General features: G+C 32.5%; 2 protein-coding genes across 2 annotated transcripts in view; one reads left to right on the plus strand and one right to left on the minus strand.

The window, feature by feature from the left end:
* The window catches only part of Traf4 (TNF receptor associated factor 4), a 559,644-nt gene that overhangs the window by 402,386 nt on the left and 140,342 nt on the right, over nt 1-16,916 (plus strand). The window lies entirely within an intron of this gene.
* Nucleotides 1-16,916, minus strand: part of LOC140435574 (uncharacterized) — a 34,345-nt gene that overhangs the window by 692 nt on the left and 16,737 nt on the right. The window contains exon 5 of the mRNA XM_072524322.1: nt 15,170-15,276. Within this exon, the coding sequence (XP_072380423.1) occupies nt 15,192-15,276 (85 nt within the window). The 3' untranslated portion in view covers nt 15,170-15,191. The remainder of the gene's footprint in view (nt 1-15,169; nt 15,277-16,916) is intronic.

Below are 16,916 nucleotides of genomic sequence, written 5' to 3' on the forward strand. Positions count from 1 at the left end.
GGATGGTGTGGACGAAGACGCAAGGAAGATCGGCGCAGAAAACTGGCAACGGTTGGCGATGAACAGAAACTACTGGCGAAATAGACTGGGGAAGGTCTAGGCTCAACTAGGACTGTAACACCACTGATGATGATGATGATGATGATGATGATGATGATGATGATGATGATGATGATGATGATGATGATGATGATGATGATGATGATGATGATGATGATGATGATGATGATGATGATGATGATGATGATGATGATGATGATGATGATGATGATGATGATGATGATGATGATGATGATGATGATGATGATGATGATGATGATGATGATGATGATGATGATGATGATGATGATGATGATGATGATGATGATGATGATGATGATGATGATGATAAATGCCAATATAATAACGACGATGTTCCTTGAGCTAGCTGGTGCTCCTAAATACGAATATGATAACGATGATGATCCTCAAGCTACTTGGTGTCCAGGGTGGAGCTCGTCTCATGGAGTCTTACGTTATTTTCATTCCAAATCAGTCACAAGTCATTACTAGGCGCTAATAGAATATTAAAACGGTGATGGTTTCGTGCTACCGGTAGCAGGCTCGTCCCCTAAAGTTTTATGTTATTTTCATTTGAAATCAGTCAGAAGTCATTACTCAGGAGTTTTTGAGGTTGTTGAACACAAATATACGACAGCGCTGTTCTCCAAGGTATATAGTACCCAGAGTGACTTCGTCTCTTCGATTTTCATGTTAATTTTATTTTAAATCAGTTGACAATCAGTCGCCAAAACTGCATTTACTTAAAAGGACTAGTTAAAAAATGCAAAGGGTAACTTAAATTTGACCCAAACCAACTCGATTTTTAAAAACTATACTTTTTAATAGAGTAACAAAAAAACTTAAGGAAGTGAAAGGAGAAAAAATATATTTAAACAATGATCTAACGAAAGAAGCACTATATACTAGGGATTGTGTATTAATGTTTTTCTCCTTTTCTCATTATTTTTAATGCTTTTTGAGTATTTTTAACATTTTGCTTTAGATTCTTTGCTACAGAGACCTCATTAGAGGTTTATGATATTTCTTATATACAGGATTTTCCGAAACTCTACTGACAAACGAAGACCAGAGATTCCCCAGATAATTTTAAGACAATTTAACCCCTCACATGCTTCCTAAGGGAGCTAGAGCTCTTTGAAAATGGCTGCTTGCAATTAGTTTTTTTTAATACCTTCAGAACGCTTCTAGTTAGAAAAACAAAAACTAGTACGATTATTTAACATCCACAGTTGAATCGATTTCGAAAATTTTTCGTTTTTTCGTTATGAAAGTTAAATTAATAGGTAGCTAAACGTATCTAACACAAAAGAACAAGTATTAAGAGTAGATAGTTACAAAAGATGTTCGATGTTAATGACCATTAGTCTATATGCTTAAATTTGCCTTTTAGCTTAAATAACGTCGAATTCTTGCAAAATTTCCAGTTATTTCTAAATTCGTTGCTAGCATCTTGTATCCTTAGCCAGAGTTGTGTACAATTTTGTATCGAAACGGAATAAACACAATAGTCGCAAGGATTTAAATACGGCGACCTTGCTGGTTAAGCAACTGGACAGCCTCTTCCAATTCAGTGGTCTTCGTGGTTATTTTCAAGAAAGTCTCGTACATTCCTGCTAAAGTGGGCCGGACATATAGAAATCATCAGTTTTGCCGAGTATTTAAAGGCACATCATCTAACGAGTCAGATAAAACTTTTGCAGGAAATGTAAGTAATCAGCACCATTTAAACGAGCAGGCAATTTCACAGGCCAAAGTAGATAATCGTTAACTACTAATATCCAGACGTTTATGCTAAACCTATGCTGATGCTTTTAAACAACGTTTGGATTGTCACAAATGTAGGAATAATATTGTGCATTATGCACATTAAAAATTCCATTTGTTGTAAATGTAGCTTTGTCGCAAAACAAACTTTTTCTGAAAAAAATCTTCATTTTGATTTTTCTGATTTTGCAACCATTAGCGAATTCTTCACGAGCAGGAAAATCTCCTTGTAGCAGTGCTTGTACAGTATCAGTGCTTTGTAAAATAAAAAGGATATACATTTTCGTTGTGTCAGATATTTCCTAAGCAAGATTTTGAAATTGTGGGATACATGGTCTTAGCTAACGTTAATTTCTAGATTCTCCTCAACTTCCATTAAAATAACATCTTCATGTGCTGCTATTACATCATCATGCCGCTGTTGGGACCACTGAACATGTTTTTTTTAATCGTTGACGTAGAGCTGTAAATGTTGAATGTATGAAATCACGATTGGAAAATTTTTAAAGATATCTACGCTGTGCTGCTCAAGAGTTTTACCTCATTGCGCCAAAATCTAAAACATATTAGCGTTTTCCGCATTAGTAAAATCAATTTTTGTTGAACTGAAATTGTTATATTTGAATGCCACAAAGTAAAAAACTAAAAGGTAAACTTCGCGAACTGACCACAATTTGGCAATGAAAAACGTAGTTTATACCTCTGTTGACAGGTCCACAGCCAACTAGTACAAAAAATATTAATTTAACTTTCATGACGAAAAAACAAAAAATTTTCAAATCGATTTTTGTAGAAAACGGTGTATCCTACCGACTTAAAGTAAAAGTACCTTTTAGTACTAGAATACCTGAAAATTTAGTAATCTAGTATTGCGAATGCCTAAAAGATAAAGAAAAAAAAGTTATGCGTTAAAATAACCGTTGACCTACCCAAAACGGACGCCTATGATCGGTACTAGAAATTCGCAATTGATGAAATCGATTCAACTCTGGAGGATAAATAATCGTACCAGTTTTCGTTTTAAGCGTTCTGGAGGTATTTAACAAAAACTAATTACAAGACGCCATCTTCAAAGAGCTCTAGCTCCCTTAGGAAGCATTTTCGGACTGGGTGAATTGGGTTAAACTGTCTTAAAATTATCTGAGAAATCTCTGGTCTTCGTTTGTCAAGAGAGTTTCTGGACACGTATAACATATAGAAAATCAACATTATTTAGCAAAAACAATTCAGATTATTAATTTGGTGATAAATAAGTTTAATACATATAACGATATGATAACAAGAGTGATATAATTTTTCCTTTTCAGGTAAAGCTGTAAGACCATCTACATTATGCATATAAATATGAAGTAAGTTTACTTTTATATTATTAGAAACATTTTTTAAATTAACCAAGTGGATTTTAGGAAAGATTATGTCGGATGATATTGATGATATTAGGATTGTAAATTACTATCACCAGATAAATAAAGCACAAAAAAGATCTAACTATAAATATTTATAAAACTAATGACAAGAATTCTATAGCGATATGGAGGGTGACTCTTTGAAAAATCTAATTGAGATGTTTTGAAGAAACTAATATCTGAAATAATTAATATCGAAAAGTTATATATCGGGTTTTTGGATATGCTCTCGGGCTTTTGGATACGACTTCCAGTTATACAGAACGTGAACTAAAATTTCCTTATTTTAAATAATAAACACCCTGTTTTATGAGATGCTACCAAATTTATTTTGAAACAGTGTCCGATTTGACACTCTGTATCTTTATAAATAATAAATTTGCAAAAATATGGTGTATAATAGGGACGTGTACGAACTCATCACTATATAGCCCCCCATAAAATTATTAGACCCTCGGAGATATAGTAAACTGATCACCGGCATCCTTTGGAGATTGGTAAACTCATCACCGCAGATAGGTTAACTCATCACCGAGATTTTTGCCTGGTTTCTAATGCGAAAGATTGCCTCTTACCTGTTATACTTCTCGTTTATGTGATAATTTAATAAATTCAGAAATTATTTTAAGCAAGTTGGTTTAAAATTTAACTGAGATAATAATATGTCTCACGGTGTGGCCTATTATACGTATCTGCCAATCTAAATGGTTTTGAGATCTAAAAATTTAGTTGCATAGGATTTCGATTGTGAACTTTAAAACGAAAACATTTGTCAAAATGTGCAAAATAACTTCGTTATTTGATTTTCATTGCATGTTTATATTTCTTATTGAATTTTCGAGATAATTTGTTAAGCATACATTCGGTCTAAATCTTACCGTTTTGGCGTTATTTGACGTTATCTTAAAAATAATAGACGATTTTGGACAGTTAGTAAATATAAAATATCTAAAAAATAGGGAAAGCTGAAAACTTGAGTGTGCTATTAGTGCATAGAAGTCGAAGTAAAATTTAACTTTTGACACGTGCAAAGCTTTACATTTTATGGCCTCATTGGCGGAAATTTTTAAATTAAAAGTAATTAGCAATGCATTTATTGTGACAGAATGCATCAAAATGCTTAAGTACAGTTTGCTGTACTTTATCTTTAAATAACTTGTACAAAGATCCCACAACTACAGTGCTTGTAAAAGCAATTTTTTTACATTTTTTGGTTAGTTTTCGCCATTATTTGTAGGAGTCAGATGAGTTGTATGATTTTATAAACATCATGACAACTAACCTCAATTAGTCTAAGATACAAAATAATTTTTATTCTGTAATTTGTACTAATTTTGTTTATTGTAGAACCCTGATGATGCAAATAAAGATTTGCGAAAGCTTGGTAGACTAAAAAGAGTACTTCTTTGTCCTATCTTCGGCTGCACACCCAAATAGTCGTGTTTTGTAGTCTAACTGATCAGCGTTGACTACAAGCGTTTATCGCTTTTTCAATATATATATATATATATATATATATATATATATATATATATATATATATATATATATATATATATATATATATATATATATATATATATATATATATATATATATATATATATATAAATAAGGAGTCCAATTAAGTCGGTACCATATGGAAAATTTTTTTATTTTTAGTTTTATGAAAAAACATTTAATCTCTAGTCCTAAATGATCTAGAACTTCAATCGTCAGAATCAGATATTAGTATTCTTCAGTCATTTAGGCGGTTCGGTAAACAACATGAATTTTATTAAGACTTGAGAATATCTACAATACATTTTTGTTTTGACAAACCGCGTATAAAACTAAAAAAAAATTTAATATCTGATCATTGTATTCTAGGTTTTAGATCATTCAAAACTTTTTATGTAACATAATTATTTTAAATTCATAAAACTAAAAATAAAAAGGTTTCACATATGGTGCCGACTTAATTGGATACCCTATATATATATATATATATATATATATATATATATATATATATATATATACACTCGCGATCATAAAATCCGGGTCACCTTGAAAATTTCAAGTTTCTGGAATATTTTTGCCTCTGGTGCAGTAATAACCTTTTTTTAGGCTAAAGTATTTTTTATTTGTCATCAATGTTTGTTTTAAAAGAAAAAAACGGTTTTTTTATTGTTTTTATTGAAAAAGCAGAAAACAAACCAAATTGTTGATAAAACAGGCATACGAAAAAAATGGAAAATACAGAACGTGGTAAAATGTCAGTGAAATTTCAATGACTAATATCGTGTATTGCCTCCACTTGCTCTAATGACCTCTTGCAGACAACGGGGAATACTCTCAATTTTTCTCCGGATTACATGTTGTGGTATGTTATTCCACTCTCTCACTAACAGATCCTTAAGCTCCTGTCCGTTGTTAGGAGGAGATGTTAGGGGTTGAATACGTTTTTTCAAATCGTCCCAGATATGTTCGATGGGATTCAATTCCGGAGACCTAGCTGGCCAGGGTAACCTTGTAATTCCAACCTCGTCCAAGTATTGCATACTGATCGTGGCAACGTGCGTTCGCGCGTTCTTCTGCATATTAACGACGTTTTCTCCAAGCCTTGCCATGGTATGCATAACATGTTCTTCCAGAATCTCCGTAATGTCCCTTCGTGCAGTTAAGAACCCATTTTCGATGAAGGGTAATTCTGTGCGGAAGTCGGAAGATACACCTCTCCGAGCCATGACCGAGCCTCCACCAAATGGCATTCTTGGAGCAATGCAAGCTTGTGAAAATCATTCACCGGTTCTCCTCCAAACTCTTACACATCCATCGGATCCAGTTAGGCAGAAACGGGATTCATCTGAGAATAAATCTTTGCTCCAATCGTTAATTCCCCAATGCGCGTGTTATCGAGCAAAAGCTAGTCGTGCAATTAGATGCGCCAGGCGAAGTGGCGGTCCTGTAGCCATTACCCGAAAAGATAGTCCAAAAGAACGAAATCTTCTCCTGACTGTTGCAACGCTAACATTGCGATTTCGTACATCCTGTAGACGATTTCGATGCATAATCGCAGTTGAGGTCCGGTTTCGTAAAGCCTGAAACACAAGAAAACGGTCATCTCGTACACGAGATGCAAACCCCTCCCCTGAAAGCGTTGAAGCACTCGTTGAACCGTAGAAAGGCTTACGCCAACAGTTCTTGCGACTTGCCATTGAGTGTGACCGTCTTTCACAAGCGCAACAATTTGTGCCGTTTCAACAACAGTCAAGGGTATTTTTGGCAAAAAATAAACAATAATAAACACTAATAATGGCACTAATAAACACTAATGGTGGCAATAATAAACGTTTGTTCGGTGCGTTTGAACAGAAAGTCGAAGCACAAATGAGACATTTAAAACAAGCGGCAGTTACAGGTACCGTTCATTTTGGGAAGTGTGCGCTTTCCCGCGAAATCGGCACTATTGAAATTCTTTGTTGCAAAGAAAACCGCTAAGCCGACAACAATTCCCAGAAACATGCATTAGTTTGTATTTGTGTTATTATTATTTACCATAAAGCTCGTTAAAAATGAAATATCGGTGATTTTCAAGGTGACCCGGATTTTATGATCGCGAGTGTATATATAACAATGTGATTTTAACAATTTAATCAGAAATCTCAAAATGTGATAAATATCAGAAAAGGTAATTTACAGCAACAAAGTAATATTATGCCTTACGTGCCTTACGTACGATCATTCGCGAAAACCAGTGCGAAACAACTAAACAAAAACGGTATAAAATTTCTACTCACCAGTTGTATGACATTTAGCCTTACACCCTTTCGTCGCACAAGTCCACAAAAGGCAATTCGATTGTTTTAGAGTATTTCGCAATTGAAATTTGAAATTATTCATAACCATCATTTTTTGTCCGCGTTCGCTCAGAACGTAATCAATTAGCAGTTCACTATCCATGTTGAAGAAACATGGGCAAATAAAGAGAAAATTTTCTTTTCGCATGATTTTAGGTAGCTATTAATAGAATTTTGTGGAATCATAAAATAAAAACCAATAAATTGCACATGCATTTAAGACATCTGGATTTGGATTATTTTGTGAAATTACCAGAAACTAGCAGTTTGCAAGGATTTTATGGTCTATACCTGATCCGGGGTGCAGGTACGCCAGTGATCAGTTTACCGATCTCTTAGGGTCTATTTTGAAAACCCTACTTTTATGGCGGTGATGAGTTTGTACTATCTACGAGGGTATTTATGGTAATTGGTGATGAGTTTACGTGTACCCTATAATAGTACAATTATTATCTTTAATATTGTCTATTTTAATGAAACCTTAACATTTCGTTGATACGAGGCCAGTCGCATATGAACTTTACCAAAACCAATATGCAATTTTAAAAACAAACATAATATAATTTTTATGAATTAGAGTTTACCTAACTATTACAAATTAAACGGTTTTCGATTAAGCTTATTTGATTAGTAGTTTTGCCAATTAATCATCAATTAGACCAGGGCAGATTTGTGAAAAAAGGACTTAATTGGGATGTGAGAGTTGGCATTCGGATTTTTGCAGAAATAGTTAAGTAGGTGATAAATTCAGTAATAATAATTGACTTACCCTCCCTTTTAAATAGGTCGGAAACATTATTAAAAAATTACTGAAATTACTAAAAACATTTTTCTAGCTTATAACTTAAAAACAATTCATTTTGGAGCAATATCGTAAAAAAAATCTTCTTCTTTAGGTACTGTTTTCTCTAAGGAGGTTGGTAATCATCACAGCTATTTTCACCTTTGAGATTTCAGCTCTGAACAAGTCGACAAAACTGCAATTATACCACTTTCTCAGATTGTTGAACCAGGAGATACGTCTTCTTCCAATACTTCGTTTTCCCTGTATTTTTCCCTGCATTATGGTTTGTAGCAACAAATATTTATCCCCTCTTATAACGTGGCCGAGATATTGTTACTTTCTTATCTTAATCGTATAATTCATGATTTCCATTTCCTTTCTCATCTTTCTTAGGACCTAAACATTTTTTATTCCGTCGACCCAACTTATTTTTAATATTCTTCGGTAGGTCCACATCTCGAATGCTTTAAGTCGATCGCTCACCTCTTTCTTTAAGGTCCAGGCCTCCACCCCATACAGCAGCACCGAAAACACATATGAACGTAATATTCTTATTTTAAGTTGCAAACTAAGGTCTCTACTGCATAATACTTTTCTCATCTTATTAAATGTTGCTCTAGCTTGTCCAAGTCACATTTTTATTTCTTCTGTATACTGGTTATTTTCATTAATAATTGTACCAAGATACCTGCATTTTTTTATTTTTTCTACTGGAACCCTCTTATGTTTAAAATGTCTTGTTGTTGTGTTTTGGCAATTGTCATAAATTTTGTTTTATTAGCATTAAGCGTTAGTCCGCTTTCTTCACTAGCATTTACCACATTATCTAAAAGCGTCTGTAGATCTTGTATATTCTCTGCAATTAGTATAGTATCATCGGCATATCTGATATTGTTGATAGGTCTGCCGTTGACGTTTATTCCAATTGTTACATTTTCTAGTGATTTTTTAATTATTTCTTCCGAATATAGATTGAACAATCTATATTCGGGAAATATACAAGAGGGAAAGTATGCAACCTTGCCTTACGCCTCTTTTTATCTCTACTTCCTCCAAAAGTTCTTTGCCTACTCTGACTTTTGCTGTTTGCCAGATTTATTGCATGTATTATTTCATCCTTAGTTATATTTGGACCTATATCATGTTCTTCGCAATCGTTCATGCTATCTTGTTGTGTCCTGTCGTCTTCAAACAATTCTTGGACGTATTCTCTCCATCTGTTTAGTTTGCCTTTGATATCAGATATTGTTTTATCATTCGTATCAACCAGGGTGTTACTATTGTTGGACCGTCTTATACCTGCTAATTCTTCTATCTCTAAACATTTGTCGTTGTACCACTTCTCTTTAGCTACCCGTATTTTTATCCTGATCTCCCTGTGTGTGGCTTTGTATTCGTTTACATTTTTGTTTTGTATGATCTTCTTTTGTTCATTAGTTGCCGGATCTCATCTGTCATGCATGGAGTCTTAGCTTCATCGATTTTGTGACTAGTCAGCATATCTTAATTGGCATCATTATTGTGTTCCTAAATAAAATTTTTTATTTCAAATCCTTTATAAAAGGTATATAATAAAATACCCAAACGGGTATATCACAAATACATTACAGAACGTTTTCGGAATGTAAACTCCATTATCAGTGTAACGAAGTATACATGCTATGAGCCACTAAAATATATGGGTAAAAACCCGTTAAATGTTATTAATTTATAGATATGTTACATTATATATTATTGCAAATTAGGATGTTCAAGTTACCGTTGGAATTGGTAACATGGTAACGTATGGCTCTACATAGGTTACATGGTCCTGAGACAAAGTGTCTTCGAGGACCTGCTGATAACAACTGAAGTTGATAACTGATAACAACAATATGTAATAATTTAGCACCAAGTAAACGTACTTGATTTATGCAGCAACAAGATAATATGGTGTATTGTACTTTACCCCAATGAAATGATAACACCAACCGCTATCGAAAAAAACCTCTTCAAGGACATACAGGAACTACAAAGTAATGATAATGGACCAGCCTTCACCCCTACTGCATGAAACGACTGTCTCTCACAAGACCAAAGCAAAGTGTCTCAAATAGGACCCTCTACTCTTAACCCAAACACACGTCTGTGTTGTTTGGGAGATAAAACTCGTCTGTTCTTTCAAATACAGGTCTGTGTCATTTGGCAGATGGCTCGTCTTGTAATGTTTAGTTTTTTAAAATAGCTGTGTTTTTGTACATTAAATCTTGGCTAAATATACGGGGAGAATCAAAACTACCAAAAAGTCTGTTAATATATTACAAATGTTTAGACACAGTTGCGAAACTCCAACACTGTCTAACATTCTTTATGGAATTGAAATCGGACTATTTGGACGGCCTTAGGAATGTTTTAAAATTATCAACAATTTTTTGGCTTATAAACAAATAGAATATCTCAATATCTCGATATGCGCGTAATCAATTTTAAATCAAATTTGTGTCAATTCGACGGTAAAAATTCAAAATCTTTTGATGAGTACAAAAATCAGAAAGCGTTTCAAAGGAGAAGAGTGTAGCTTTCTTATGCGATTTTTGTATTTTGCTGCAATTAAAGTCAATTTCTATAAGATCACTTCTTCATTAACCGGCCACTATGGAATATTTCAAAATCTATGGCATGAAATTTCGGTTTTGATTTTTGGCAACAAATGTGAGCCATTTGAAATATGCCTAAAAATGCAAAAATGCCTAATGTGAAAGTTTAGAGTCGGTATCTTTTAGACGTATTTCAAATGCCTCACATTTGCTGCCAAAAATCAAAACCTAAATTTCATGCCATAGATTTAGAAGACTGGGCTTTAATAATGAAAATTCCCGAGTGTCCGGTACATTTAAATGATCTCGCGAGAATAGTAAAACTGGAAAAAATCGCACAATGTGTATTTAACACTTTTATAAAAACTGTCTTTAATTGCGGCAAAATACAAAAATCGCATAAGAAATCTACGCTCTTTATGTTTGAAACGCTTTTTGATTTCTGTCGATGGACACTCCAATTAAAAGATATTGAATTTTTACCGTCGAATTGGTACAAATAACGTTATCAAAAAATTGATTTTGCGCCCGTAGCCGCGTCGTTTCAAGCGATATTTTAGAGAACTGTTTATTTTAACAAGAACTGCTAATGAATATTTTTGTTCAAAATTATATCAGCTACATTTTTTTTTTAATTTTTTTTCTACGACACAGATTCTTGGTAAACCGATTTTTTTTCGTTTTTTTTTTCATGACAAGGGGCGTGGTTTTAGAGAGAAGCCGAGATTTTGGGGTTCCAAAATTAACGTTCTAAGCAAAATTCAGTGAGTTCACTTGTTCGAGAGTGATTTTTAGAGGTTCAGCGGCAGTTTCATCTCTGACGAGTGAAGTATAAATAAATAAATTTAACAAAATAAATCATCTCTGCCATTTGGTAATACGTTTTTTAGATGGCTCTATTTAATTTACGTCGAATTTAGAAAAAAAAATCAAAAAAATTGCTTTATTGGAAGACGAGAAAATACATTTTTTTACGTATACCGAGTTTGATATTTGAAAATCAATTTTCTTCAACCTAGTTTTTTTTGGTATTTTTCACGCGCAATACCGATGTTTTTATTATTATCATATATGACTAGGACGACAAGTCACACTGTTTGTTCGGCAGGGTAACTGCGCCACCTAGGAAAAAAATCTATAATCTAACTACCAACATTTGACATTTCAATCATATTTTGTTCTTGAAACGAAACGGTTGTTTTATTGCTAATTCATTCTACAAATTGATGATTCAAATATCCTTACTCTGAAATTTTACTACTTCATTACTAATTCATTTTTTCCCAAAGTTGCTAAAAATACAGGTTACTGTAATAATTGTATATTTATATTATACATACACTTATAATAAAAAGAAAATGACGTTTAACAAACGTCAATGTTTTACCAATATAAAATTAAATTAAATTAAATTAAAATTAAATGAAGTTAAATAAAGGTAATTAAAATAAATCAAATTAAATAACGTTAAACAAAATTAAATAAAATAAACAATAATAAATAAAATTTAATAAAATAAACAATATTAAATAAAATACAATTAAATTAAATAAACATAAATAAAATAAAATAAAATAAACAAAAATAAATAAAATTAAATAAAATAAACAATATTAATTAAAATACAATTAAATTAAATGAACATAAATAAAATTAAATAAAATTACTTCAAACTAAAAAAATTAAATAAAATGAAATTAAATGTAATGATAATTAAAATTAAGTTATTAAACATAAATTCAAGATAATACTGAAAGTAGGAATGATGAATAAATTCTATATAATATTTATCAAATTTTAAAAATTACTAAAATCATTAAACAAAATTTTTAAAGAAAAAAATTGACATTTTTAAATTTTAAAGCACTTAAATGTGTGGTGTTTTTAAAAAAAATATTAACAATTAGTAATACACAGACGTAAAAATTAGTAGCCTATATAGTATTCACTTTTGTCGACACTCTCCAACTACCAAGGGCCGTTTTTATTTTTTGACTTTGATTGAAGTTAATGAGTTACTGTAGATGGCAATTGATTTAATCTCTCGTCGCATGTAACGGGTAAAATCACTAGTATGTTATAAATATCTTGAAGATGTAAAAAGTTTCACCCAGAAAGAGATCTGGAAGAAAAAGGTATTGATTTAAAGATTATCATTCTATTGTTTATGCCGGTTAAACTTTTTGACGAGTTTTTTAAATTTAATTTAAGCTAATATTGACCGAGATTATTCTATTTGTTTATACGAGTAAGACAAAAAATTGTTTATAATTTTAAAACATTTCTGAGGCCGTAAAAGTGATCCAATTTCAATTCCATAACGTACGTTAGATAGGTTATGTGTATTTTTATAAGTAAAAAAATTGGCAAACTTATATATGGTCTAGTTTTTGTTGTGCAAGATTTAAAAAAATTCAATTTAAAAAAAAATTAGATTTTAAAATTTGTTAAATCGATTTTAATGAAATTTAGTGGATTGTGTTATTATATTATAACGATTTTCTGGACGAATTATGAAGGTCCTACGTGTAATCTTCTTATGCTTCTTCTAATGGCGCGACAACCCTTTGTGAGTCTTGGCCTGCTTAACAATCCATTCTGCCCTGTCGGATACTTTGCTTCGCCACTGCCTGATGTTCATGATTTTAAGATCCCTCTCTACGTCGTCTATCCATCTTTTACGGGGCCTTCCTCTTGTTCTGTTTCCTTGGGGCTTCCATCTCTGGACTACTTTTACAGTTCGATTATTTGGAATTCTTTCTAGGTGACCAAGCCAGTTTAGTCTGTGTGACTTTACAAATCTAACAGTATCTGCGCTCTGCATTAATTCATCCAGCTCGTGGTTCATTTTAATTTTCCACGAACCATCGCTGCATTGGGTTGGTCCAAATATCTTCCTTAGTATTTTGCGATCAAATATTCTCAGTTGATTTTCATCAGTGGTTGAGAGGGTCCACATTTCACATCCATATCTGACCACTGATCTAATTACCGTTTTGTAGATTCTAAGTTTAGACTCACGATTCAGTAACTTACTTTGTATGCATAATTGTAATCGAAGTGGTTGAAAAACATGGAATAAGAAAAGGCTTGAGACTACCTCTCTTTTTTGTATATATTGCTTTTTTGCAGCAAGAGTAATAAATTAAAAATATAATAGAATTTTGCTCCAAAATTAATTGTTTTAAAGTTATAAGCAAGAAAAGTAGAAAAATCCAGCAATCTATACAAAAATAAAGGCAACAGAAAAGATTGTAAGAACTACAGAGGGCTTAGTGTAACTAACTCAATCTGTAGAGTCTACGGGAAGATAATTAAAAGCCGAATTGAAGATTGCTGGGAAGGCGCTGAAGATCAGAGTGGCTTTCGTACTGGTCGTTCTTGTACAGACAATGTGTTCTGCCTAAAACAAATAATAGAAAAGCGTTTGGAACATAATATGGAGACATACATGGTATTTATTGATCTTCAAAAAGCGTATGACAGTGTCCCTGTCAGGTGCTATGGCAGGTGCTAGAAGACAAGAATATTCCACCGATTTACATTAATGCTGTAAGGGAGTTGTACGGTGATATGACGAGTGTAATAAAGATTGGACAAAAAGTGACAAAAAAGATAAAAGTGACCAAAGGACTTCGCCAAGGCTGCTGCATTGCACCTACACTCTTTAAGATTTATTTGGAGGGGGTTTTGGATATTTGGAAAAGAAAATGTGAACCTATGGGTGTTAAAATTGGAGACCATACACTGTACAACTTGCATTTTGCTGATGACTAAGTAATACTTGCAGAAGATCAAGATGATATCCACTACATGTTACGAAAAATAGATGAAGAATATACTAAGTGGGGCTTATCAATTAATCCATCAAAAACAGAGTACGTAGTAGTGGAAGGTGAAGGAAAGCACTTAGAACTAGGAAGCAAACAAATTCAAAATAGTGATAGCAATAAATATCTCGGTGTAAACATTACAAACAATGGTCGAAATACAAAAGAAATAGCTACTAGAATTGGTCAAGAAAGTTCAGCAATACGTCAACTGAATAGTATACTTTGGAATAACCACATCACCCGAAACACAAAAATTAAGATATACAAAAGTATCATAGAAAGCATTGCTACATATGGTTCAGAGCTTTGGGTAATAAATAAAAATGACGCATCCAAAATAAAAGAATGCAAAAGGCTGAAATGTAGAAAGGATAAATGATCAACGATGGCCAAAGAGAATGTTACAGTGGATCCCCACCAACCGCAGGAAAAAGGGAAGACTAAGAAGATGGTGGAGAGAAGAAGTAAAAGGTGCAATGGAAGATAGGGGTCTACAAGTAGATGACTGGAACGATCGCAAGCGTTGGAAGCTAGGTTGCGAGAAACGGCGGCAGCTGTAATAAACTCGTTACATATATATATATATATATATATATATATATATATATATATATATATATATATATATATATATATATATATATATATATAAGTAGAAAAATCGATGTTTTTAGTAATTTTTTAATATTCTAGTTTTTTTATTAATGTTGCCGACATATTTGAGAGGGAGAATAAGTCAATTATTATTACTGAAGTTATCACCTAACTATTTCTGCAAAACGCCGAATGCTACCTCTCAGATCCATCTGAAAACAGAACCGCCCTGGTCTATAAATTGTTTTAAATATAGTATTAACAATTTATTCATTTATATTATATTTTAATCTATTTGCAATCTTACCTTCATCATCGACAGATTCTTGCTATCCACTATTCTTTACACTTTTGCTTTGAATATATTCTGCATATGATGATGAAATGATGTTTTCACTTGGTTTCCAGAAGGTACTAGGAACAGAAAAATATTTTAAACAAAAATTTTTTAAATTCTACTCTCACCATCAATTTCATAAAAATATATTTATCCATAACGAAGTTAGAACAACTTAAAATTATACAATCGCAAATGTAGGTTCACATATATTTTAATAAATATGAATGATTAATTACGAGTATAATAATGACCAATTTAATTTATTGTTCAATTCCATTTTAATTTAAATCACAGTTACCCCTATTAATCCACCATGCGGTTACACTTGTTTTTCCGGTGATATTTTTTAGTTGTTGCGGGTTAATTTATATACATGGGTATCGAAATCTTACATCAAATTTGTTTCTGTCGCTTGTGTGAGTTTTGTAGTCTAATCTTTGGACTAATAAGATAAGTCTCCTAAGAATGAAGTCAAAAATTTGTTCAATTTCTCCATCATAAGAAATGACCTCGCATGTGTGACATAATAAACTGAACACCCATTCAAGTAATAAAATAAATTCGATCCTTGATTAATTTATCCTACATGCGGTGGAATGTCATTTCAATACATACAAAAAAAATGTTTTAAAATACCAAAAATTATGTATTTCCATGTTTTCCTTGAAGAAACCGACTAAGCAATTTTTGGCCTTAGGTTCAAGACCTATTTAGCCAGACAATAGGTTAGATAAGTAAAAATAATTAACTTTTATACTTCCTTTAAACACTATCCTACTATTCACTATTCCTATCTGTTAGTTTTCTATTTCGTTCATTCACTAAATTTCCTAACCTTCCCGTTATAAACACTATTGGTGACTGTACAAACGGATTAAGCAAGGACCCACGCTTCACGCTAAGGTGTCCTTCACAGCAACTTTGTTTTAACAAACAATGCAGGAAACAGTTAAAGGTAAATGGCATAAAAAAGACGGTGAGAAATACTACAACTGAAGTCCTACCATTTCGCATTCGCACACCAGTGCTTGGAAAAGGCAGTTTAAATTTTTCGTTTGGTATGTTTGGAAAATTGCCATAAAATCGATTTAATAGTTCGATTTTGACTACTTAAATAGAGAAAAGAAGCAGCGTTCTGCAACAGTGTGATTTTTTGTTGAGAGATGGCTTGAAATAAAAATTTTATGGCTTCTTGATTATACCGGTATTGAAACATCCAGTGGTTTCTGAAAGTTTTATTTGATATACGTATGCGTTTACTGTAGCATGTAAAAAGGCATCTAACGTACATAATATTATAAATTGTCCTAGAAATTAAGCTTCTCTTATTTGGGGGAGTAGATGAAGAGTTGAAAATTTCCCGAATAAGTCTAACATGTTTCTTTCTAGCTGTAAATAAATCCCATTTGGGCTAGTCGTTGATTTCTATACTGCAAAGTAGCTGCTTTAGCCAAATGGTCTACTTTATCATTGCTCGGAATATTAGAGTGATGTTTTACCCACAAAAAGCTAACAATTCTTCTTAGAGAACTTAGGAGACTTAGCTTTCAAGCGCATATAACAATAGTCTGTTGGTAAATATGTGTTTAAAGAAATTTCTTAATGCGAGCAGGACGGTCTGTGAGTCGGACAAAATTATATACAGTTTGAAATATAATGTGCTGTTAATTATCCAATCCAACGCCTTGACAATGGATTTAGCGTGAATATTGAG

This window comes from Diabrotica undecimpunctata, chromosome 3 (genome assembly GCF_040954645.1).
Source record: "Diabrotica undecimpunctata isolate CICGRU chromosome 3, icDiaUnde3, whole genome shotgun sequence".
NCBI lineage: Eukaryota > Metazoa > Arthropoda > Insecta > Coleoptera > Chrysomelidae > Diabrotica > Diabrotica undecimpunctata.